The sequence below is a fragment of the Syngnathus floridae genome, chromosome 13, assembly GCF_059516105.1.
Source record: "Syngnathus floridae isolate MCC-2025c chromosome 13, RoL_Sflo_1.0, whole genome shotgun sequence".
In the NCBI taxonomy this organism is placed as follows: Eukaryota; Metazoa; Chordata; class Actinopteri; order Syngnathiformes; family Syngnathidae; genus Syngnathus; species Syngnathus floridae.
This window is the reverse complement of record NC_142425.1, coordinates 11,858,766-11,881,898: the sequence shown is the minus strand read 5'-3', so window position 1 is coordinate 11,881,898 and position 23,133 is coordinate 11,858,766. Positions and strand designations below refer to the sequence as shown.

At 44.2% G+C, this 23,133-nt stretch overlaps 4 protein-coding genes across 6 annotated transcripts in view; 2 read left to right on the top strand and 2 right to left on the bottom strand.

Moving 5' to 3' along the window:
- The window catches only part of sema6bb (sema domain, transmembrane domain (TM), and cytoplasmic domain, (semaphorin) 6Bb), a 70,908-nt gene extending 66,539 nt beyond the window's left edge, over positions 1–4,369 (bottom strand). For 2 of the 3 annotated variants that reach the window (XM_088393584.1, XM_088393583.1), the window contains exon 1: positions 3,645–4,369. The gene's annotated coding sequence lies outside the window, so the exon portion shown is untranslated. The remainder of the gene's footprint in view (positions 1–3,644) is intronic. The other variant, XM_088393585.1, reaches the window with a different exon arrangement.
- A 5,689-nt stretch (positions 4,370–10,058) lies between these two features.
- On the bottom strand, positions 10,059–16,376 carry LOC148388860 (uncharacterized). The gene is made up of 4 exons (XM_088393118.1): positions 13,321–16,376; positions 12,803–13,171; positions 11,336–12,448; positions 10,059–11,244 (listed from the first exon to the last, which is right to left on the bottom strand). The coding sequence occupies exons 3-4, from the start codon at positions 11,526–11,528 to the stop codon at positions 10,472–10,474; spliced, it is 966 nt and encodes a 321-aa protein (XP_088249244.1). The 5' UTR covers positions 11,529–12,448; positions 12,803–13,171; positions 13,321–16,376; the 3' UTR covers positions 10,059–10,471.
- On the top strand, positions 13,853–17,439 carry plin3 (perilipin 3). The gene is made up of 9 exons (XM_088393112.1): positions 13,853–14,002; positions 14,241–14,295; positions 15,160–15,238; positions 15,313–15,508; positions 15,576–15,658; positions 15,761–15,992; positions 16,062–16,399; positions 16,473–16,691; positions 16,780–17,439. Exons 3-9 carry the CDS (start codon positions 15,182–15,184, stop codon positions 16,933–16,935), a joined length of 1,281 nt encoding a protein of 426 aa, XP_088249238.1. The 5' UTR covers positions 13,853–14,002; positions 14,241–14,295; positions 15,160–15,181; the 3' UTR covers positions 16,936–17,439.
- A 23-nt stretch (positions 17,440–17,462) lies between these two features.
- LOC148388858 (AN1-type zinc finger protein 6) lies at positions 17,463–22,728 on the top strand. Its single transcript, XM_088393124.1, has 6 exons — positions 17,463–17,619; positions 19,194–19,394; positions 19,565–19,679; positions 19,991–20,124; positions 20,209–20,313; positions 20,386–22,728. Exons 2-6 carry the CDS (start codon positions 19,235–19,237, stop codon positions 20,532–20,534), a joined length of 663 nt encoding a protein of 220 aa, XP_088249250.1. The 5' UTR covers positions 17,463–17,619; positions 19,194–19,234; the 3' UTR covers positions 20,535–22,728.
- Positions 22,729–23,133: the final 405 nt, after the last annotated feature.

Genomic DNA, 23,133 nt, shown 5'->3' with positions numbered 1-23,133 from the left:
CGGCGGCCTTTCAACAAGTACGATAATAAACAGCTTGTTATTTTAGAGCGCCTCTGACAGTGTCAATCAAACGTGATTATTATCTTTGTAAGGCATTCCTAAATAACCGTCCCCCCCCCGAACCCCCTGGCCTCTGCGGCTCAATCATCGGGTGCCTTCCTTTTCACCTCCCCTCACTCCCAGCGCCACATGCTAAGTGGGAACATTGTTACGGTCAATTTGTCCCATTCAGAGTCCCAGTGGGCAGGGACCACACTGCCTGAGAGGCCTTGACATCCCGGCCCGGCCCGGACCGGGGGGGGCAGAGAGGGAACAGTGAGGTGGGAAACAGGAAAAGAGAATTCCGTGTTCTTTGGCCCTGCTACAACACGGATTTCTTTAAGCTATTGTTCTATTTCTTTATTGACTATGACTCATTTTCCAAGAAGGAGCAAAAACGAAACCTATTTTACGGACTCACCCAAAGTGTTACGGCCGCTCATTTGACTTATTTCAAGTGAGCGGAGCACGAAATGCTGACAGTAGGGTCTGGGGATTAGCCACAGTCAAAGCGGATACTCATTCTGGACGGACAGCTTCGGAATTCTAAAAGTCATTTTTCTTTGACGAGGCGGAAAAATGCAAAGACAATCAAAACTCCCCGGCGTGTCTGGATATAGCGCGGCTGGGGGAAATGTCTATTTTGGAAAGTGGGGGGCGAAAAAGCTAATATGTTTGGAGAAAGTCAAGCTGCAAAGTGGACTAATATGAGGTAGCGGCGACGAGAGTTCAATCAATAAAGGCACTCGAGGGAGCTTGTTTAAGTCGGCGAACGTTTACAAGAACATGTGAGAACGGTTGTCGAACGACACCCGAGTCCGCCAAGGTCGACAGGTGCTTCCATTGAGCGACTCCGAGGGAAACGAAACACCCGTTTTGATTTCGAACATTTGCTCCACAAGACATGGAGCTCATTGTCCCACTTGTGAAGCACATGTCAGAGGACAAAAGTGCAAAACAAATGCAAGCTTGCCAACAAGCAACAAAGAAAACAGTTGTAATTTAAATTATAATTATAATAAGGCATTTTCCCTTAAAATGACAATTTCCACTCAGCTTTCTATTAACCAATCAATTTATGCTACATTTGTCAACTCAGCTCAGTGCTGCCTGGCATGTTGTGGCCAAATGTGGTACTACACAGAAGGTGTGCAACTCTGATTTGTCTGTATACTCGCAAAATGATCAAAAATGATCCAAATTTCAACTATGGGGTAGGTTTACTGTCCACACAGCTACAATTGACAAAGACAGGCAGGGAAAGTGTCAAGGGGGTCGCTCTTCAAATTAGCTAACTTGACAATAAAGCAATGGGAGCCGCTCGGCCTGGATTAGCCAAGCTCCAGTGAACGCTTTTGTTAAGCGTTGAGAGGAGGAGCACGGGGGATAAGCAAAATCCCGCCAAAAACTGTAATAAGCACCGGGACCTCCGATGAGTGCAAGCCCACGCCGAGCAACCTAGTCACAATCCCGTCGTTATCTCATTTAGAAGAAAATGAAAGAGTCGAAAAAATGACTTTCCATTCTTTTTTGTTTTTTTGTTTCTACGCTAGTCTGTCCAAATTATTGATGTGAAACGGGGAAGGGAAAAAAACAATGACGGACTTTTGCTTTAAAGGGTTAAAAGAGCACTTTGGGTCTTTGCTCTCGGCAGCCGTCCAAGATTGCACTTGTACTGCGTCAGTTGCTTTTAAACAAATTAAAAAGCCCTGAACCCGTGAGGAGATCAAAGATCCTATCAAGCAGGTAGTTGCCTCTGTTGTCTATTCATTCATTCTCTCTGATAGCGTGTCTCCAGCAGTTAAGTGGTGGGACGGGAGACGTTCCACAGAAGATGAGCCGCACCGCTAATCTCAGGCGGGCTTGTCGGATCGTTTGGCAATGCAGTTTAATTCATCGAGGACCAAATTCGTTACTCAATATTTGTAGCTAATAAATAAATAAATAAATAAATAAATTTTTAAAGTCCAATTTTACTTAATTTTTAAGGGAAAAAAATATTTAGCGACCTAGCTAATTGCCTGTTTCCAGATAGCTCCTAGCTAGCTAGCTAACTTCCTTTCCATCTTTTTATTTAGCTATCTGTCTCAAGCCGGCTAGTCGGATCGTTTGGCAATGCAATTTAATTTATTGAGGACCAAATTCGTTACTCAATATTTGTAGCTAATAAATAAATAAATATTTTTTTAAAGTCCAATTTTACTTAATTTTTCAGGGGAAAAAAATATTTAGCTACCTAGCTAATTGCCTGTTTCCAGATAGCTCCTAGCTAGCTAGCTAACTTCCTTTCCATCTTTCTATTTAGCTATCTGTCTGTCTAGCTGAGATTCAACTGAGTGACAACCCAAAGGAGAAAAAGAAAAGAAGTTAAAAAAAAAAAAAAAAAAAAGACTTTGACTCTTGTCTAGCCAAGACTGATTGACGCATTGGGTGCAACAGAATGGTCGTTTTCAGGTGGTGTCATTCCCTTGGCTCGGTTTCCTTCTTCGCTCTCACACTCGGGCTGCAAAGCCCTTTGGGGACTCCACTTACTCCTCTTGTCTCTTCTTTTTCCAGTCCACAAACTTCAGGGATGGACAAAAGGCAACGGATGAAAAGCCGTTTGAATGTGAAACAGAGGAGCCACTATAAAAAGAAAGCAACGTGCAGCTCGCCAATTGGGGAAAGTTGGGGAGAAGAGGAACTCGGGGCTATCATGGGGGGGGGAGTCTGAAAACGTACAGTAATCTAATTTATCATTGCAGACAATTCTAAAAAAAAAAATTCTCTGAATTGTGTATGATGCACCTGCATATTGCATAAGCATAAAATTTGCCCCTTGTCATATAATTATTGATATTATATATATGAATAAAATATTTGTGTTACCAGGGGTGTTTTCTTTTGTCAATAACGTCCTTTAAATGTGGAGGGGAAAAAAATTCTGATGTTTATTCTAATATTTATAAAGCATTTCAAGTGTTTTGTAGCACTTCCTGGGAGGTTTTATTTGTTTTTTAAATTAGCATCACATACCGGAGAGTCCCCAGGCTGATATGGACACTGATGGGAAGTCTTTTTTTTTTTTTAACTGTGCAGTGCAGGTGTTCCTAATATTGTGTCCAGTGAGTGTGTAGCAGTGCAGGAGGGGGGGAAAAGGTGGCACAAGGAGCCCAGCGGGCATCGCAGCAGACACAACAGCGCACTTGACAACAGCAGCCAAGTCGACCACGACATTTTGCAAGTTTCCCAGCCTTCATTTGAACACTTTCTAATGAGCATATTGCATAATACATCGGGAGGGAGGGGAAAGGGCAAGCACTGCAGGTTAAATCCCAAGCGTGTCAATTAAAAAAGGTGGCTGACTGAGGCGATTTTAATGTTAATCTGCGCTGCCGTGGCAATTGCATGAATAAATCACTCCCTTTATGCCTTTTCCAATGGTCCGGCGAGAAAATCTGGACTCGTTTAGGATGTGGCTGCGAGCTACGCAGTAAGAAATTGAAGGAAAGATAAGCAGAAGGATGCAGGACAGTAATGATATTGCACATTAGGAGGCTTAAATCAACATCAATAAACACAGCCCGATGCGGAGCGCAGCACGCCGAACACTTGGTCTCACTTACCTTAATTAGTCTGGAGTGGAAGAAAATGGTCAGAGTTGGTTTGAGGATGTGGTCCGCTTGTTGAAAAAAAAAATCCGCTTGATTGTCAAGGGAGTTCGGTGCAAACTACTCCTCCCCGTCGCACCTGTCTATGCCGAGTCCGGAGCCCGTTACGCCGGCCTGACATCCAACGGGGGGGCGGAGGGGAGGTGGTTGTGGCGGGGTGAGTGTTGTCCCAGACTTCACCACCACCTGTCCCCTGATCCAAAACACAACCCACAAAAGAGTCTATGTAACGCGGCGACACATGGCCACACACGCGAAGGAGGCGCGGAAGGGTGGGGGGGTCACCCCGACTCAAGTGTCCGAAGGTGAGCGCCGCTGGCACTGAACCAGCCACGCCGGCGCGGAAATTAAATTGTATCTCCGCTTTTCGGTTCTCCAATCCGCTTCGCGATGCTCTCCGAGACTCGTCCGCAGTTGAGTTGGACTCTCTCTGGGTAGAGAACACGGGCGCCCCTCGTCGGCTCACTCAAATGAACAGTCTTTCTTCCCTCCCCTCCCGGAGACGGGCCGGGCCAGCTGGGCTTGTTCGAAGGAGGTGGGAGGAACTCGGCGAGGGTCTTGAGGCTGACGGAGTTTCCAATCTCTCTCTCTCTCTCCCTCTCTTTCTTTCTTTCTCCCCATAACCGCTGGAGACGAATCAAAGAGAACCGGTGGTGCCAAAACCTGAAGCAGAATGAGGCACGAACTGGAATGGAATAAGTTAATTACTAATTAAGCACAGGTGGTTAAACTACCGTATTGTCCCGACTATAAGACTTTTTTTTTTTTTTTTGCATTGAAATAGTACTCAAGTAAAAGTACAGATATTTGACTAATAAACTAGCAAAATGTCACCAATCTGTTCCAGCATGTCAATCAAATCGTGGTGGACATATTCAGGATTGGTCGACCTTGTCCCCCTCACTTTCGCCCCCAGGTCTTGATGACATGTAAACAAAAGCAAAGTAGAAATTCAACACTTTCATGGTAACAATGGCAATACTGAGCATTGAATATTTCAGGGATGAAAATAGAAAATATTTAGTCAAATGTGGAAAAACATAAACAGACTGTTATGATGATTCATAATGCAGGCTGTGAATTTATGATTAACACCGAGGGAAAACGACGTGTCCTACTTTTCCTCATCAACTGCTGCACGGTTACACAATGTGCGCAAACAAAAAAACAGCAAGACATTTGTGAACAAATGGAATGTGGGCTGCTATGCCACATGTTTTATTTTAATTATTTAAATACAAAAGGTGTAATCCGCTGTTTTTTACTGAACAATCCAAAATTTGCAGATGATCTTTTTTTTCCAAATTGCACGCCAGGCCGAAGCAAAGGTGGCCCGCGTGCCGTCAGTTTAACACCCCGAACGGAATTAAATCCTTCGTGAAGAACTGGCAAAGCGCCAAAGACACTTAAAAGCTTCGCCTCATGAATAATTTGCCGCTAAAATAATGACACCCGCGGGCTTGACGACTCATGTGATTAACACGTTCAAATGTGATTTCATCCTAGCGGTTAATCTGCTGCGGTAAACCAAAGGCGGCCTTTTTCGCAAAAGTCTCATCCCGAACCACAGAGACGAAAATACGTCAAAATCCCCGTCGCTAACGTCTTTTAGCTAGTTGCGACGAATTCAGTCTCGGTTATTTCGGGCTTATTTTTCTTGTCATTTAACACGTTTGTTTTGAGCGTTCACTCGGAACCCCGAGGCAAATGCAAGGGCGGATCTATTCTTGAATATGGTTCCTTGCACCCCCCCGGGTCAAACTGACCCCAGGAACATTCTAGTTGTTTCTAACAAACCTAACAGTGGCTTGAATTTATTTCCAGTTCCTTACCGTGTCATCTTCTCCAAACAATAACAGCAGAGTGAGCCGATGTTAACATAAAAACTTCCGTATTTCTCTTTTTGCACAAAGCAGACGCTTGTGATGGTTTTGCACGAGAAGCAACACCTGGCTCGAGGAGCGAAATGAAGTGCATGAGGAGTTTTCCATCTGTGTGTGTCCAGGGAGTGTTTATGTCCAGAGTGAAAACTTTACGGCTTTGTCCGGGCTGCAGTTACGCTCCGTTGGCCGATTTTCAACAAACCATTTCAGGCTCCTACAACACACGTTCGGATTTCCAATGAAGCGGCGGTGTTATTGATTAGCGATGAGTTTAGCATACTTGATCAAATTGAAGCAACAAAACAAACACAATATAAAATGATTGCTTTGGGACGATTAAAAGCTCTGATGTGGTTGTTACAGAAAGCTCACGTCCCGGAATGATAACTATTTTTGAAAAAATACATTTTTATCCCCCCCACTTATATACAGTATGACCGACCCGTTACAATATTATCACTACTTCAACCAGCAGAGGTCGCTGTTTCAACCCCCCCAAAATTTTTTTACAAGCCTGTGATTTCACAAAGACGGTGATTCATTCTCATTTCTTTTCCCCTTGCAATATTCTTAAATTCAATATGTGATGCACTCAGCCATCCATTTTCTAGACTGCTCGTCCTTGTCAGCTTCAAGGGTGAGACAGGTTGGACGCTTAATATGCGTGTGAGCATCTGGGCGTGAGTTGTGGTCTAAAGCAGCTTTTAGTATGTACGTACTAATTAATTTGCTGTGATAATTGACGGTAGGATAATAGGGGTATCTTTCCCGGGACCCAAAAAGTTTTAGCCTTGCTCTACGTAACGTCACATCAATATTTTAGGGGCTCAACTTTGGTAAACTCCCGCGGGAGCGAGGCATCTTTCTTCCCCCGCCGTATGTTTCGTCATGTTTACTGCAGCCTACAAGTGACACGATGAGGCTGTTGAGGGTAATCCAAAGCAACAATCGACGGAAACCGGCCGTATAAATCCCCATAAAACTGCTTTCATCCCAGGTAACAGTATCAACAGGATCACGTTGTCGTTCCGTCTCTTCCACATGTTGTGATCTCCTCGTAACTCATCCCGCATATCATCTGTAGCTGACACCGCTCTAATATTTAGTTTCCCCTAAAGGTTTTGCTCAATTCCACCACCAGGCTTTATTATTCTCTTTGCCGCCCCCTTGTGCAGAAGCAAACTTTGAACCATGATTCAACAAAAGAAACCAAGGCTGTTTTATCTTCTGTCAAAGTTTGTGTGATGGCAATAAATAAATAAGTATCTCATCCTTTTACTTTCATCCCGTTTGCAGTGTCAGAGCGGGAAGACAATACGCCCGAGCAGCGTAAAAAGTGAAGTTAAGTCACAAAGCGTGAAAGATACCCGATGGGGAACGCACTTTTTAGCGTGACAAAAACATGCCACGGGGGTATCCCAAAGTCTTTAACCCTAAATAGGTCACACAGATTCATTTTTGTACATCCTTACATAAGTCATACTTAGACCAATGATAGACAGATTTATTCTCCATTTAACATTTGCCATTATAACGGCAACCTTTAACTGAATTTTGAATTGTCACGTCATGATGATCAATCTTTTCATGTTTTAGAAAAGCAATATACGAAAGTCGTAAAATGTGTGACTAAAGTCTGACTCAAGTCCCTTATTTATATTCTAGTCGAAATAACACACTCGCGCGCCTTCCCAAAAATGCCACCAAAATATAATCAATCCTTTCCAAAAAATGGCTGCAAAAAAAATTGAAAGAGATGAATCACATGAGAATGATTCACAGTGTGTGAAAGAGAGCTCATCGACGTGGTGTAAAGTTAGCGCCGGGCAATCTGGTCCAACAGTATTATCAGTGTGAGCTACTGCGGCCGCCTCCATCAATCTGTGATTATTTGGGATGAGCTGCCAAGTGGAGCAGGTAGAGGGAAGAAGATCAAGTACAACTTTGGCGCATAGGCATCCGCAGGCCCAACATTCGCTGGCTCGCTAGTTAGCCGCCAACTGGCTAACTGCCACAGTTATCCCATGTTCATTTCGAAAATGATCTGCTAGCAAAGTGACAAATGTTGCTATACACATCATCATTTAAGATCAAATAAAAGTTTTTTATCATTAGATTATTTGGTTAGATTACTTGGCATCAAAGTATTGTGGAGTCGATCGCTAAGATTAGCTGCTCGGTGGCTAGCTTCCACCTTCTGGCTGCCTGCTATAAAAATCAACGTACAGGCACTGAAGTCAAATGCTAACATTAGCTGCTTGGTCGTGAGCCATCATTTGGTTGGCTGCTATAATAGTCTTGACTTATTAAAAAAAAATGTTGCTAACATTAGCTGCCAGCTTTCAAACTGACTGGCTAGCTACTATAAAAGTCTCGTGAACATAATACAGATAGTCAAATGCTAACATGCTAGCTTCTGTATAAAATAATAACTTGACACTAGCTTACAATTTTGGTTTATGTTATTTATGACTGATTCTGGCAACACAGAGGCTGAAATCCCATCGGACCACAAAATCTAGTGTTATTGCAAATGTGAAAACAAGAAAAACCCACACGAGGGTCTTTGATTTTACGTGTGTGGGGGAGTGGGAGGGGTTGTGGCAACGTGCTGTCGAAAATCATCCAATCTCGCTGCAAGAACAGCATAAATATTTCAGGGCCAGTCGGCTCCGATCCCTCCACTGGTGGCGTCTGACCTCCTTCGCTGGGGTCAAATAAGGCCCCCCCGCCCCTCGTGATAGTTTGTCAGCGGCTGCTTTACCAAAAAAAAGCAACTTGGAGACATTAAACGAGCGTTTTTCTTTTTTAACATCCCTGCATTTCTTCTCCATAAAACCCAGAGTACACCTATGAAAGATGTTGTGTTGTTAAAGTCTTGCATAGTGAGGGGGGGGGGGGGGGGGTCCAACCTGCCCCCCCCCCCCCTTTCCACAATCAGCAATAACTTTTAAACCAGAGAGGCGCAGCACTCATAAAACGTCTGTAGCCAGTTACATTTTCCTCACAGGGCAATTTTACTCTGAGATTAAAGATCCTCACTGGCAAGAAGTTTAATCTTAAAGGTAATGACTTTCATTATTTTTATGAGCTTTCACTTGGAGCCTTCCAAGTCTGCGTCCCGGATGACGAGGCTCAACTAAACCCAAATGTTTAAGCGTTGAAGTTGTCAAGACATTGTCAATTATGCATTCAGAATATTCCCAGAATTTCATTTATAATACAGAACGTAATGTAAGACTTATTAAATATCACACAATACGATTTAGTGCAAATTGCAATACAGTGGCCGACGTATTAATACGGTTGAAAAGAAATGAGCAACAGTTACAGAATCACGATCAAGTTTCAAAGCAACAGATTTGTAGCCGTCTCGTATGTTACCGATACCACGGGAAATCTGTCACGGGATGTTGGGAATACAATTCCCATCAATATGGCGCAGATGTAACCAAGCTCGGCTATTCATTTCAGGATTTTTTTTTACATGGGCAGCTCACAAATGATGATCACGAGGCTGCAGTTATCAAATATTTGACAATTTAAACATCAATTTTCAGATCAAATGGATGTTCACAATTAGTGATATGTTACCTCGTGTTTCATTTCATTTGTCTAGACTGGGGCATTATCTCAATCAAGTATGTTTATTTCTCATTTCTAAAATTACATGCGTGTAATTGAGTTTTGTTAAAAGCTGCACAATCGCTAATTTGTCTCGCAAGGTGTCCCCGGGCAGAGAAAGAAAGAGCGAGAGAGGGAGAGAGTCGATGCGGAGCCACGCTTTTTACCCCGAGGTTCAAGCAGGTTTCCTGTTATCTCCGAATGAGCAATTAGTCGGTTATAGCCACAACAATTTGGGCCTCAATCAACAGGATCCAGTCAAGCAGAGTTAAGTGAGGACAGATGAGCGCCTTTGGGGGAATCGAGGCTGCCACGTCCTGTTTTTATGGTGAACTCGCACACAGCGCCGAGGTCAGACGTCTTTCAAAAAATGCTTGAAATGCTGACTCATCAAAATGTGCATGTTGTATTTTAGATGATTGACAGTTAAGTTGTCAAAGTTAACCTCAATGCATGACTTGTGCAGTGAAAGACTTTATGATGCTGATGGGTTGAAATAATATAACTATGGTTTTGAAATTGGAAAAATGTGTACGGTTGATCGATTTAAATCAATTAGTGTCGCGTTGAATGCAGTTTAACTCCCTGTGAATTTTTCAAATAGGAATGTTTGTCATATTGCAACCTCTTTTCAGTCCTACGCATCGACGTGATGGGTCATTATGAGTCAGGTCCGAGTTTAGTGAGTAAATACTGCCCTCTTGCGGTCGTCTACCGTCATTGCATTGCTAACGTGGTTCTACGTCGCATTCATTTTAGTTTTACATTTTAGGATGCTGCATTGATCAAGAAAGGTGTATGAAATCATTACCCACCAAAAATTCCAAGGATAAACCAGAAATAAATACATTAATTAGAATAATTAAGGATAAATATGTCATGTTTATTTTTGTTGTCAAAATGCATATCACATCGAATTATGATCTAATTGTTTCTTAACATTACAACTTCACTTTTTTCTGCATTTTTTTTGTCCAAATTCGTCCAATTAACGTAAAATTTACAAGTTTTCTGTCCAGTTTCATTGACTTTTTGTCTATTTTCTAATCTCCTGACGAATATGACATTTGTACATAAATCTGAACATCATCAGTCATTTACAGAATAAATGGCATTGTGATTTTTTTTAAGGAACATTTTGTAAAACTGAACTCCTAAGGGCTACGTTAGAGCACAAATGAGATTTACAAAAGGAATTTCAATTCCAAAATACGAGGAAACAATTTCCCCCTTCAATTACATAAACGGTGTGAGCTTGGGAGGCCTCCTTCGTCTTCATTGCCCAGCATTTTGGTTATCCACGACACAAGTGTGCTTCTTAAATCCGTTCTTAAAATGAAATTGTTTCTGACACACGTTGCACTGGAACGGTTTCTCTCCGGTGTGTGTTCTCATGTGCACTGCGATGTACCATTTGGTCGTGAAGCCTTTCGCACACACCGGGCACGAGAAGTGCTCCCGACTTGAGTGCGACCTCATGTGTCTTTTCAACGCGTAGTGCCAAGTGAATTTCTTCTGGCAAAAGGAGCACACAAAAGGTTTCTCTCCGGTATGTTTTGCCATGTGTCTGTTTAAACGGGCAAGCTTGGCAAATGTTTTCCCGCATTCTGAGCAGTCGAACTTTTGCTTGTCGGATACGTTGATGTTGTGACGTCTTTTGTGCGATCGGAGGAGCCCTCTTGTCGGGAAACTTTCTGTGCAAACGGAGCAGGTGAACGTTTCCTGTACTTGGTGTGATTTCAGGTGTCTCTTCATATTTCCCTTGGAGGAGAATAATTTAGGACAGAACGAGCATCGGAAAGATTCCTCTCGTCCGTAATCGCAATCATCTTCTATATCTGACAGTGGAGCGAAGATGCCGTCCGGGTCCGGGCATCGTTGCTGAACGTCGGGTGTTGTGAAAGTGATGTCAGACTCCTCCTGTCCCACTTCCGCCACTTTGGGCCATTGAGGTTGTTCCCCATCCTGAGCGTTCCACACATCCTCCTCCTCTTCCTTTTTAATGACGGGGTGCTCCACTGCTGGCTCCTCTTGACTCTGCTGCGTGTCTGCACATCGCAGAGACAGCAGAACATCATCAATGTGCTCAGGTGGCCAATATTTGATAGACTAAATAAGAAATTAAAAGAGTCCACCAACCTGCCTGCTGTGTGCCACCAAGAGACTTTAAAACGGAGCCCAGCAATTGGCTTTGTCGCTCTTTCTCTGCCTTGGTTCGACCAAGTTCTTCCTCGTACTCCATGATGGTTCTTTCAAAAAGTTGATAGATTTCCTCCACGGCGAGGTTGAGTCGCTGCTTCATTAATTCTCTCAACATGGTGACTTTACACATTTTGCCACGATCACGTAAGCTGTCTGATTGTGGCGTGTTGCGAATTTGAGCCTGCCGCTAGTAAGCTAAGCTAATGTGAACGCCCGATCGTTTTGATGAGTTTGAGCTCAACGCCGATACACTTTTGTCTTGTGTCACACATCAGACGTGTGTGGTTTTGGAAAAACAAAAGCAAAAGGGGGAGGAAGCCCAAAACGATCGATTAGATTCGAACTAGGGGGCGCGTTACCTCGCTCGGTGAGTGACTTCCGCATCTTTCTTCTTCTTGTGTTCAATTGTAAATAACGTCTAATGTACAACACCGCCATCTACTGGTGTACATAGGGAGTCTGCTCAATCGACTGCCTGGAAAATACAGTATATACTGCATTAAAAACGTGATTATTAATTAATTCAACTCTTTATATATCACTTCAACAATCATAGCTGTGACAGGGTGCGTAAAGAAAAACAAAAGAATAATTAAAATAATACAATCACAAATTAAATATTTTCCAGCTAAGATTGAAGTCCTGAACGAACGCATATACCGTAGTGAAATCGTCCCGTATATCAACTGTTAACAAAAATTAGCTGATCTAAAAACCGATCGTTTCTCTAGACCGTTATGTCTGAACTCAGCCCGAAGACGCCATAACACAGTTGATCGTTCTCATTGAAATCAATCGAATCTCGTCAGCTCAACTTCCAGTGACCTAAGCTGAAAGGCTGAGGATGCTTTTCAGGGAATTGCACAGCTGCTAGCAAGTTGGGTGGCCTTTCCGATTGCACCAAAGTCCTGGGCCTGTTTCGGTCTCTGGATTGTTTTTTGGCCTGTGATCTTTCCTTTTCTTTCTCGAGATACTTTCTTCTTCTGTCCGGGTCAGCGTCACGACGTTGCCGATATCTCCTTTGTGTCTCAGCTGCTTTTGATGCCGTCCCTTGAAAAAGACAATTCAATAAGTTCCCTTCGACTCTTTAATCAGTGGTCCATCAACCCTACCCCTTTCTCTCTGAATCTTTTCCCGCTAAACGAGGAGGGAAAAGTTTTTTTCAACCCCAACCTCCGCCTAAATACATGTGTATTAGCACGTGTCGACTCGTGTAACTCTTGACGGAGAAGCTTTTGTCGCAAACCGAGCAAGGAAATGGTTTCTCTCCACCGTGTTTAATGTCAATGTGATGTGTTGGATCACTTTTAGACTACTCGTTAGTCTCCAGAGGTTCTCTGGTGTCATCACTACTGTCACAAGGGTGTGGCGTCATGTTTGAATCTGATAATAAAGCAAAATTACCTGCTCGTGAACGTCGTTGTTTAATGGATTCTGTTGTCATGTGTTGTCTGTGCTTCTCACTTGGACCTTGATGAAGCCTTGTTGACTGACCTTCACCCTCTTCACGCTTTACACGGACACCAGTCAGTGCGATCGTGATCGTATCAGCCTCTTCTAGCCGCGCCCCTTTTGGACTGCTCCACATGTGCTTTGGTTCCTGCTTTACGCTGGAAGTGCACTCCGGCTCTTTCTCATGATACGTCAACATTTGCTGAAAACCTGGATGACATTCCTCCTTCTCCTCTTTAATGTGAGAGGGCTCTGCTGGAGCCTCCTGGTGCTGATCAGAGGGAACCTCTTCCTGACTCTCCCCCAACATCTTCTGCATGTCTGCACCACACAAAAACACACACAATACCAGAAGCAGTATATCAATGGAACATGCTACGAAAAGGAGACTTAGGTCATGTTTCCATGCTGGTTCGTGAAAAATATTTTAAATCAAAACTACTGAAGGAAGGGGGAATAACTATGCAAACCTGCTTCATGCGATGAAACGTGAAGATTGAGAACAGCATCATTCTCTTCTTTGCCACGACAAAGTTCCTCCTGGAACTCCGCAATGTTCCTCTCAAGCAGTTCAAATATCTCCTCGATGGCCACGTCCAGCCGCTGCTTGACCAACCTTCTCAGAAGTCGGATTTTACACATTTTTAATAGGATGACGTTTCCTCGCTGCTAAGCTAGTGTCTCCGTCCGTGTAGCCAGCAAGGTAAGCTCCAATTTCAAAGTTAATTTTGAAAGGATGCGAAAGTGTGACAAAAGACAAGTGTGGTAACGAAAGTGAAAAGTTTAAATGTCAGTGTTTTCCTTATAACACTGCTCAGAGTCGGCAAAGTACTGCTCTTGTACTGCTCTCTTTCTACTTCATGAGTTTGATTAGAAGAGAGCAAACAGCTTTAGGGAGCATGACTGCCCCCTGTAGGACATAATTGAAATCTTGTAGTCATTCATGGGGATTGTAGTTTTTCCGGTTGTGTGACGTAACCTTTGACTTGTGGTGTACTGTGATTTGATTGGTCAAAAGTTCATAGCGCACGTATCTACTCCGCCCTCCAGTCCGGATTAAAATTGTCAATGCGCGGTCCAGGTCCAGTGCAGACGTGAACGCTGTCAGAACACTTCTGAAAACCATCACAAAGAGACTACAGCGAGCAACAGGTAAAATCATCCTTTTCCATTTTAAAGTTAAGTTTCACTTATTTAAAACTAGCCTTTTAACATTGAGCAGCCATGTTGCTAAACTCGCTAAAGTGACGTCACGTGACTGAGTCCTAAATGTCTCACTTGTGTCAAATGTTAGCACTGTGTAAGAGATTGTGATGAATTATTTTTTGCTGAATAATGCTAAATGACATGTCTGACCTATGTACTAATTTTTACTGCGTTCGTCATCTAGGGTAAAGTTCGTCATCAACAAAGTGAAAGAAGTCAGCTGCCGAGTCACCGATACGGTAACACTACGCCCTCTTCGGGGGGACTATTTGACGTACAAAAGTGATGGAAGCGTTACCCGTGGGACTAATATAACGTTTTTCTATTTATCCAAATGCATTTGTAGAGCAAATATGTACATAATTTATATTTTTATATATATAGCATCTGTGGGTGTTTTGAATTTTTTTTTTTTATGTACAATGATTGGTCGACTTGGGTCGATATCAGTTGAGAAACAATAGTTTAGATAATGGACGGCATTTATGCTGTTTTTCAAGATGACGCTATACTTTACTACTGCGGGTATCAGTTCTTGCTGATATGAGAGTTGGCTCATAGATATCAAAGGTCATTTTAACACCGCAGCGGTGTCATTTAAAAAAAAAACAGAAACACTAGGAGGTCAAATTTGGTTTAATTTGAGTTATGCTTGGCTGTAGTATTGTTAACATGGGCACGATTTCTCTCAAATTCCTTTCAAGGTAGTTTTATCAGGGAGTCGCACTTGTAATAAAACTTGTGATCAGCCAGGGCCTGTTGAAACTCGTTGCTCAACCGAGATGTTGCAACAAAATAATGTTTTACTGTCATAGTGCACTAGGCGATGACAGCGACAGCAAGCAATTTCACCTTTGACCACAATGACGGAGCGCAATCGTAATTTATGGGGTATTCGGGCACTTTTGACGTGGCACATTAGTTTACCGAGATGTTCCTATCTTAAGCAAAGCTGCTGTTATCAAATGATCACATATAGTAGTGGATGGCCGGAAGCTATTTAACACCTAATCACTTGTATGAATTTACTCCCAGCATTCTATTGTCATGTTATTAGATAACGTTTGATTGCAAACTGTTCCACATTTCATTTTTCTCGTCAGATTGAATTCAGGAGTCGCAACAATGGCGGACCACGAGAAGACCAACGAGGCTGAAGCTGCAGCTAATGGGGAGCAACAGGTGAGGTGCACCGTGACCCAAAACCAATTTAAGATGCCTCTGGCGCTCTCTAATAGTATTTTTATTATTTTTAGAATGTTGTTTCTCGTGTAACCAACCTGCCACTGGTGAGTTCGGCTTGCGGCGCAGTCTGCAACGCCTACGCCAGCACCAAAGACAGCGTGCCCATGTTGAAGGGAGTGATGGATGTGGCCGAAAGCGGCGTTCGAACCCTCGGGGCGGCTGCTGCCACGGGATCCAAGCCTCTTTTGAACATCATCGAACCGCAACGTAGGTCTAGAGTCAAATCAAGGAAATAAAAATAATTGAATAAAAATCTCACGTGTACTCTTCGCAGTGGCCACAGTGAATGAATACGCCATGAAAGGGCTGGACAAGGTGGAGGAGAAGCTCCCCATTCTTCAGCAGCCAGCTGAGAAGGTCACAACTAAGGAAGCTATTTTGGGATTTGGTGGAATCTTCAAGGCTTCGTAGCGAGAACCCAACTTTAAAATACCTGTGTGATATCAAATCTTCTATCAGGTGGTGTCAGATACACTCGGGATGGTGTGCCAGTCGGTGACGGGTGCCAAAGACGCCGTGGTGGAGGCGGTGATGGGCAGCGTGGAGAAGACGCGGGCTGCTGTCAGCGGAGGCATCAGCACCGTGATGGGCACCGGCGTTGGCCAGATGGTCAGCAACGGCGTGGGTCTGGCCCTCACCCGCTCTGAGGACTGGGTGGAGCAGAACCTGCCGCTCACTGAGAGGGAGCTGGGTAGGTCACTCGAAAACCATCACTGAATGGTTCCTACGTTTGGTAATCTCCCTAAATCTTGTTTTTCAGCCGCTGTGGCCGAGCCCGCCACGTATCAGGTGACCGCCTCGTCGGCCACCCCCAGCTACTTTGTCCGTCTGGGCAACCTCTCTGCCAAAGTGCAGGAGCGAGCTCTCCAGCATTCTCTGGTGCGCGCGCGGCAAGCTCGAGACACCACGCACGCGGCCGTGACCCAGATGACCAGTACTCTGGATTTGCTGGAAACCGCCCGCACTAGTATGACCTCAGGCAGCAACCAAATAGGGGGCGCCATAGAGCAGCTGCAGCAGCGCTGGACTGAGTGGAGTCAGAAGCAACCTGGAGGCGGCGGGCAAGCTGAATCTGACGGAAGCCAGAATGAGGCCGAGGTTATTTACAATATTGATATAGCGATTGCTATCGAATGAATCGATAAAAATCAACACCTTGCCTTGTCCGCAGCGGTTGGAACTCCGCGTGCTCTCCATGGTGCGAGGTCTGAGCGAGCAGCTGCGCTCGGCAAGCTCCAACGTGGTGTCGAGCGCTCAGGGTCTGCCGGGGGCCGTGCAGGAGCAGCTAAGTCGAGCCCGGCGCTCGGCCGACGAGCTACAATCCTCTCTGTTGGACACCAGCGCCCTCACGCCCCTCCTCCTGGAAAGGAGCCGCCACCACTTGACCCAAGTACCAGTTCTCCCGCGGCATCTGTTTATGACAGGCCGGACTGTGGTGTGTGTGTGAAATGTAATGGGAATATTTTTTGTTTTTGTAGGTTCAGCAATCTCTGGATGGCGTCACAGAGTACTTGCTCAACAACACACCGCTCAACTGGCTGGTGGGACCCTTTGCCCCCACGGTCGCAGAGAGGATGGTGGGAGAGACGCAGCAAGCCGGAACGCCGCTCCAGCACATTTCAAAGGCTTCTTAGTCATGATTTTGCATTCCATTCCATATCTGCCTATTGCAAAAAGTAAAACACAGTTGTAATAACACCTATAATGTTGAATTGCCAGTATTACTTCATTCTAATTGTACCCCAAGACATTGTAATCAGATTAACTGCCTTAAAATAAATATACAGAGGGATTGCAATAAATAAATCGGGGTTGCAGAGATTACAGTGAAGTCTGGCTAATTCACAAACATCCCAAAATACCCTGGACCAAAGATTTATAATTGCTTTATTACCAACTATAGTTTGAGGAGAAGTGTGACATGCCAACTTGCTTGCTATGCACTGAATTTAGCGAATACATTTGTAGTCTTCAAATGTTGATAGTACTGCACTTTATAAGTAAAAACATAATTTTCTGCTTTTGGATTTTCAAGTGCCTTTGTAAGTTGATCCAAACACACTTTGTAACCTTGTTTTAAGCTTTTTGATTTCAGTATTATGTTTATGATGTGAATAAATGTTGGTCAAGGAGCAGAATGATTTTTGCCGTGAAGTGTACGGTGGGTTACTTTTGTGTTGCTGGGGGATGACGTCATGCTGGTCGTTTCCAATGTCGGGAGCTCGCGCACTACCGTAGGAGGCCGCTCGGCGCACAACTTCTCCCGACAAAAATTCAACCCCAAGGTCTTCGACAGCCGCCGGTACCGTGACGCCCAGGTACTCGCAGTCCTCCTCGACCCGTACAACAAAGTAGTGGTTCGGCGCGACCGTTTGTTCGCTTGATACGCACCGCGGACCTTGATGAGATCTGGCCGCTCACATTAGCATCCGAGCTAACGCTAGCCAGCGGCTAACATTCGGCTTTTGTTCGATTTTCGATTCAAGGGGAATTTATTGAGATCGTTTTTCTTACTGTCGCCATTGATCCGCGATCGGACTCCACCAAGTGACAGATGAGATTAAAAATGAGATTTTTTGGGGGGGGGGCTGTTTGGCGAGGCTTGTTTGCTTTGTGCTATGTTCCCCACAGCTCGACAATTGTTTCCTCGCCCGACTCAACTCAAAGCGCTCATTCACACTGCCTCGTTTGAAAAAGCACATTTCATTTATAACCTTTTATTTTTCTTCACTTCATTTTAGAAATCTGTTGAAAAATGGCTATTTTGCTGTTTTGTTTTCAAGCGCCCTAAAGCGACACCGTAAACAGTTTTCCCCGAATCGACTCGCTATTTTTACCTTTTTAACGGGTTAGACAGTGAAATCAAAACATCTCGAGGCGTTTACTTTAAGAAAACAGGACAGTATATGATTAATGATTCCTTATAAAGCATTCGATTCATAAGCTCCCGATCACTTCAGAGTAACCGTGCCGTTTGGGTTCAAATAAGTGCACAAACTTTACACTTGAGGTGAATTCTAACAGTTTTACATGAAGAAGAAAAAAAAACACATTTTCTTTTCGAACACACACACCCATTTGTTGATTTGTAGCCACTTCTACTGGCTAATATTGAATTCCGATAGGAGAGCAGACTTGGGGGAATCCCAATGTTTTACTTCCCGATAAACAAATAATACAATTTCATTGAACGCTTGTCGATTCATTAAATTCGCTGTTCTGTACTTAATGCAAATCATATCTAGTTAAATGAATAAATGACTCGCGAATATTTAGCCAGTACCCGATAATACGAGCCCTGCACTGTTCAATTAGAGTCGATTTACGTTCCGTTTAATTCACGGCCCTTTTATTCGTTTGAATCAGAAGGCTTGTTACTTTGTAGCGAGGCAACGACGTGCTCATTTTCAGGCAGCTTCGAGTTTGCTCTCGGCTTAAATAAAACGCTCCGACTACCCCAAAAAAAAAAAAACTCGTTGCGTGTTGGTGACGTCACTCGGTTTAGTTTTAATTGCTTCGAGTCGACTGTATGATAAAGTCCGGATGACACAGAGAACGAGGTAAAGTGCGAACGTGTGGAGGGAGCGACAAGGACCCTTGACGTCCCCGAGCACAGCCAGCTAGCCAGCCCGCACAACATGCGTGTTGTGCAGTGAGTGAGCCAGGGCATGTCAATAAGCAGTGCAAACCTCATCCTGGCATACATGTTGTCAAATTTGCATGGCTTGCGATGTAAACAGGGTCCAAGTGGAGACTTTCACAATATCCAGACCCCCAAGCAAGCACACACACTAAGCCAAGTGGACTTTGGAGATGTTTGTGTTCAACAACTCCACAGCCCACTCTCCTCATTCCTTCACTCAACGTTGACCAACCCGCCGCCCTCTCTCAGGAAGATCCAGTCCCGCCCCCCCTCACCCTCTCTGTTGGAGCATGGCTCAGGAGACCAATCAGACCCAGGTGCCCATGCTTTGCACGATGGGATGCGGTTTCTACGGTAACCCCCGCAACAACGGCATGTGCTCGGTCTGCTACAAGGAGCACCTACAGAGACAACAGGGAGGGGGGAGAGCCAGTCCTCCCGGGGAGAAAGGTAGGATGAATGCTAGGGGGGGCTAAAATGGGGGGTCAGCCCACAGCAGGGGTGTCAAACATACAGGCCAGAACCAGCTAGTTTTGTCCACCGAAGGGCTAACTGTCACTTTAATGATATTTTCAGGAGAATATGAAAATAAAATGCTCTGCCACCTTTGCATTGCACAGCTGCCACGTCGCCGTCGGGGATGCCGGGGCCCGGTGATGTCGTTCCAGAGAGCGCAGTCCCGGTCCCTGGCGCGGAGGCGCCCACGCGGACGTCACCTGACGAACCAACGTCCAGGTACGAGCCACGTCACGGCCGCTAAGCATTTGAACGCACAGATTTCGACCTCTTAAATCGTTTGCATTCAGTCGCCCATTCTACAGATGGCGACCCTGAGCATACAAAAATAATTCCTGAACTTCACGAGCTGGAATGCATCACATGCTCCAGTCTTACAAGGGTGGTCTTATTTTTTTCCAAGACAAATATTGTGAGATTAAAATCAAGGTTTAAACGGCGGTCAGGGCATATTTTAAGTCATTCTAGCAATTCTATTGGTTTAACATGACACCAAAATGAAAGTTGTGTGTCGTGTCGTGTTCCTCCAGCGTCAGTCCTGGCTCAGCCAGTCCAGTAACTCAACAGATGACGGCCATGAGCATCTCTCAGGACTCGGGAACCGTCGACTCGGATCGAGTGGAGGCCGACGATGCCGAAGAGGAGGAATCGTCCGGCACCTCAGGTAAGAGCACTAAGCGAGGTGGCTCCAAAGTTGACATTTTGTCTCGGACTTCCGAGTAATGACAATTGGCTTTTTGGTTTTCAGAGCTAGCAGGAGAAGCTGCACAGACCTCCGACGGCGAGCAGACTCCCGATAAAAACAAGAAAAAGAACCGCTGCTTTTCTTGCCGGAAGAAAGTTGGCCTCACCGGTAAGACTGCATTTTATTTTTTGGGGGGGGGGACGGAAAAGGCCTCACCGTGCGCTTCTTCCCTCGCCTCAGGTTTCGACTGCCGCTGCGGCAACCTGTTCTGTGCCATCCACCGTTACTCCGACAAGCATGACTGTCCCTACGATTACCGGAGCGCGGCCGCTGCCCGCATACGCAAGGAGAACCCCATCGTGGTGGCCGAGAAAATCCAAAAGTTATGAAGACTCGAGGACGACGATGGCGCGCACGCCTCTCTTGACAATTGGCAAACAACGGTGACACCCGATATCACGGCTTCATTCGTTCATGGTGATCTTAAGCCAGGGGAGGGGCGGGGCGATGCGCTGGCATCCGCTGTCCAGACACTTTCCCTCCCTTACTAGCATCTCCACTAGTGACTGAGTGTTTTTCTGTACGATTGTGTTTGTATGCGAGTGTGCGTGCGGGAGAAGAGCAGCCGGGATTTTTCTTTTTATTTCCTCATGCCAACCTGGTGAAGAACAAAGAATGGATCATGAGATGGAATCCCCACTGACTTGGAGATGGGCGAAAGGGCTTCAGAGTCACGTCTCCGCTCTTAGATATGATGTCAACTTCTCCGTCATCCCCCCCTTTCCCTTCCCGACTTTCTCAATCACCACATTTTGGACTTTGTCAGCAATTTCCAGCAGCGTCTCTCTCTCTCTCTCTTTGATATATTGACTTCTATCGGGTGCATGAGGGGTAACTTGACTTAACCGAGTGATTGAATATGTTTTATTTTTTTTCTTCCTGTTTTAATGAGCGTATGACTTCAGAAGATCTATATTAATATATTGTAGTTAGCTTGTGTGATTGCATTCTATTTATTTTTTATCGTTTTGGTGGGTCGGCTGGAGGATTGGGAGCAGGTGTGGGCAAATCGCTAAAGTTTTGAATTTAGAATTCTATCTTGATTTGACGGTATTGCAAGGGGGGGGGGCATAAAGCCGTTTGTATTGCGCAAAAAAAAAAGTAATTGCGGCTGAATTTGGAAATGGAAGCGACTTTTGGCCTCTTTCACACTTCTGCACCTTTATTTTTGTACAACGGGCTGTTCTTTAAAATACACAACAGATGACGCATCAACATTTACGGACATCGACTTCTAAGCCTTTCTGCAATTTTGTCGACGAGTCACAAAGATGTGGACTGGAGGTGAAACAATCCATGATCAAAATAATTGATGATTTTTCATAATCTGTTAAGTGTTTGGAATTTCAGCTTGTCATCAGCAAATATTTTCCCATCTCTCAATCAAAATAAAACATTTGCTTTTACTCGGGCCAAAAAAACAATTTTTTCTATAACATTAACTGAATTTTTCTTTGTTTTCTGCACTATCAATTTAAAATCTATTTTTGAATAGAGATGGAAAAGCATTTTTTTAATCAGATTCATTAACTTGACAAAATATCAACCGATTAAAAGAAAAATGGTCACAAATAGAAAAACTCAATGCAGTATGTGTGAAAGAGGCACGTGGCGCACCTGCTCAGTTTTGTTCTGTGTCTGGGGTCGATTTCACTTTCAACTTGATTATATTATTAGTTTGTTTTTTAGGGTGAGCACTGCGTGAAGCTCCCTGTCGCTCCAAGCACCAGCAGACCACTGACACGTGCTGAATGAAAACTGACCCGGCTTGCAAAAACAAAAAAAAAGCTACAAATAGGCTACTCATGAAATGTTAGTGATCATTTCAAACAAATCTAAAATGCACTCTGACCTTTATGGCATCGAGAAGTCTAAAAATATCAATTTTAAGATCCGCTCTAAAGGTTATGGTGCATTTTTGGCTTTCTTGCGGAGATTTCACCCGAAGGCCTCGTATGCCAAAGTATTTTGTGAATAGTCTCGGTGTGCGCTTGTCCAACCAAGTAGCCCCTCCCCTAATCTTCTTGAAAGATAGAAATAATAATCATGATAATATGCATGTGTGCTGCCTAACAGAGTTTTGTAGCCACACAGCAGTAGCACAATGCATGGCTGCAAACTGGAGGTACCATTAACTGCCCCCCCCCCCCAAAAAAAATGTAAATACTGCTCCTGCTCATATAATTCCTGGATATGATCTCTCTTCTACAAAACAAAAAAATCTTTCCTACAGGCCACGTGATCTCCATCCATGCTTTTACTCCATTTGTAGCTGAGGGATGGGGAAAAGGGGAATTGATTTAGGAGGGGGGGGGCAGTTTTTCTAGACGAAATAACATTTGAGGGACCAGCCCAATCTGCTGTTGTTGGAGACAGGCTTTTTAATCATTATTCCCGGCAAAAGCGTCACATTTGGATTCCTTTTGGAGCCCCTTCCAAGTTAAGCTATAGGAAACGCTTTCAACTGTGGTGGATGTTTTCTCTTTTTTTTTCCGCCCAAATAAAGAGTTGATTGAATGTAAACCAACACAGTTTATAGCTGAATCATTCAAAGCGCTGATATCGACTGAGCAGAGTGACTGTTACGCTCCCTTTCTTTCGTCGTTATTTTAAAATTGTATTCTAATGTCTTCATCACGCAGTAAATTTGTGATAACAGAACATGAGAACCGAGGACGCATGAAAATAACTTGATTTATTTGGCCTGATGGAAAAGAGCTGAACTAATGCGTTTTCCCAGAGTGCTAGTTGTCCCTTTTTTGTCACCCCAGCCAGAACACCTTCCTCCCCCCTCCAGGTATCTTTAATTTTTTTTATTTTACAGATTTAGGATTGTGTGACTTGTTCAAGTACAAAACAATAAATCAAAGTTTATTTTAAATGACTTGTGCGTGTTTTCATTTTCTGCCGGAGTATTTATCTTTTTAA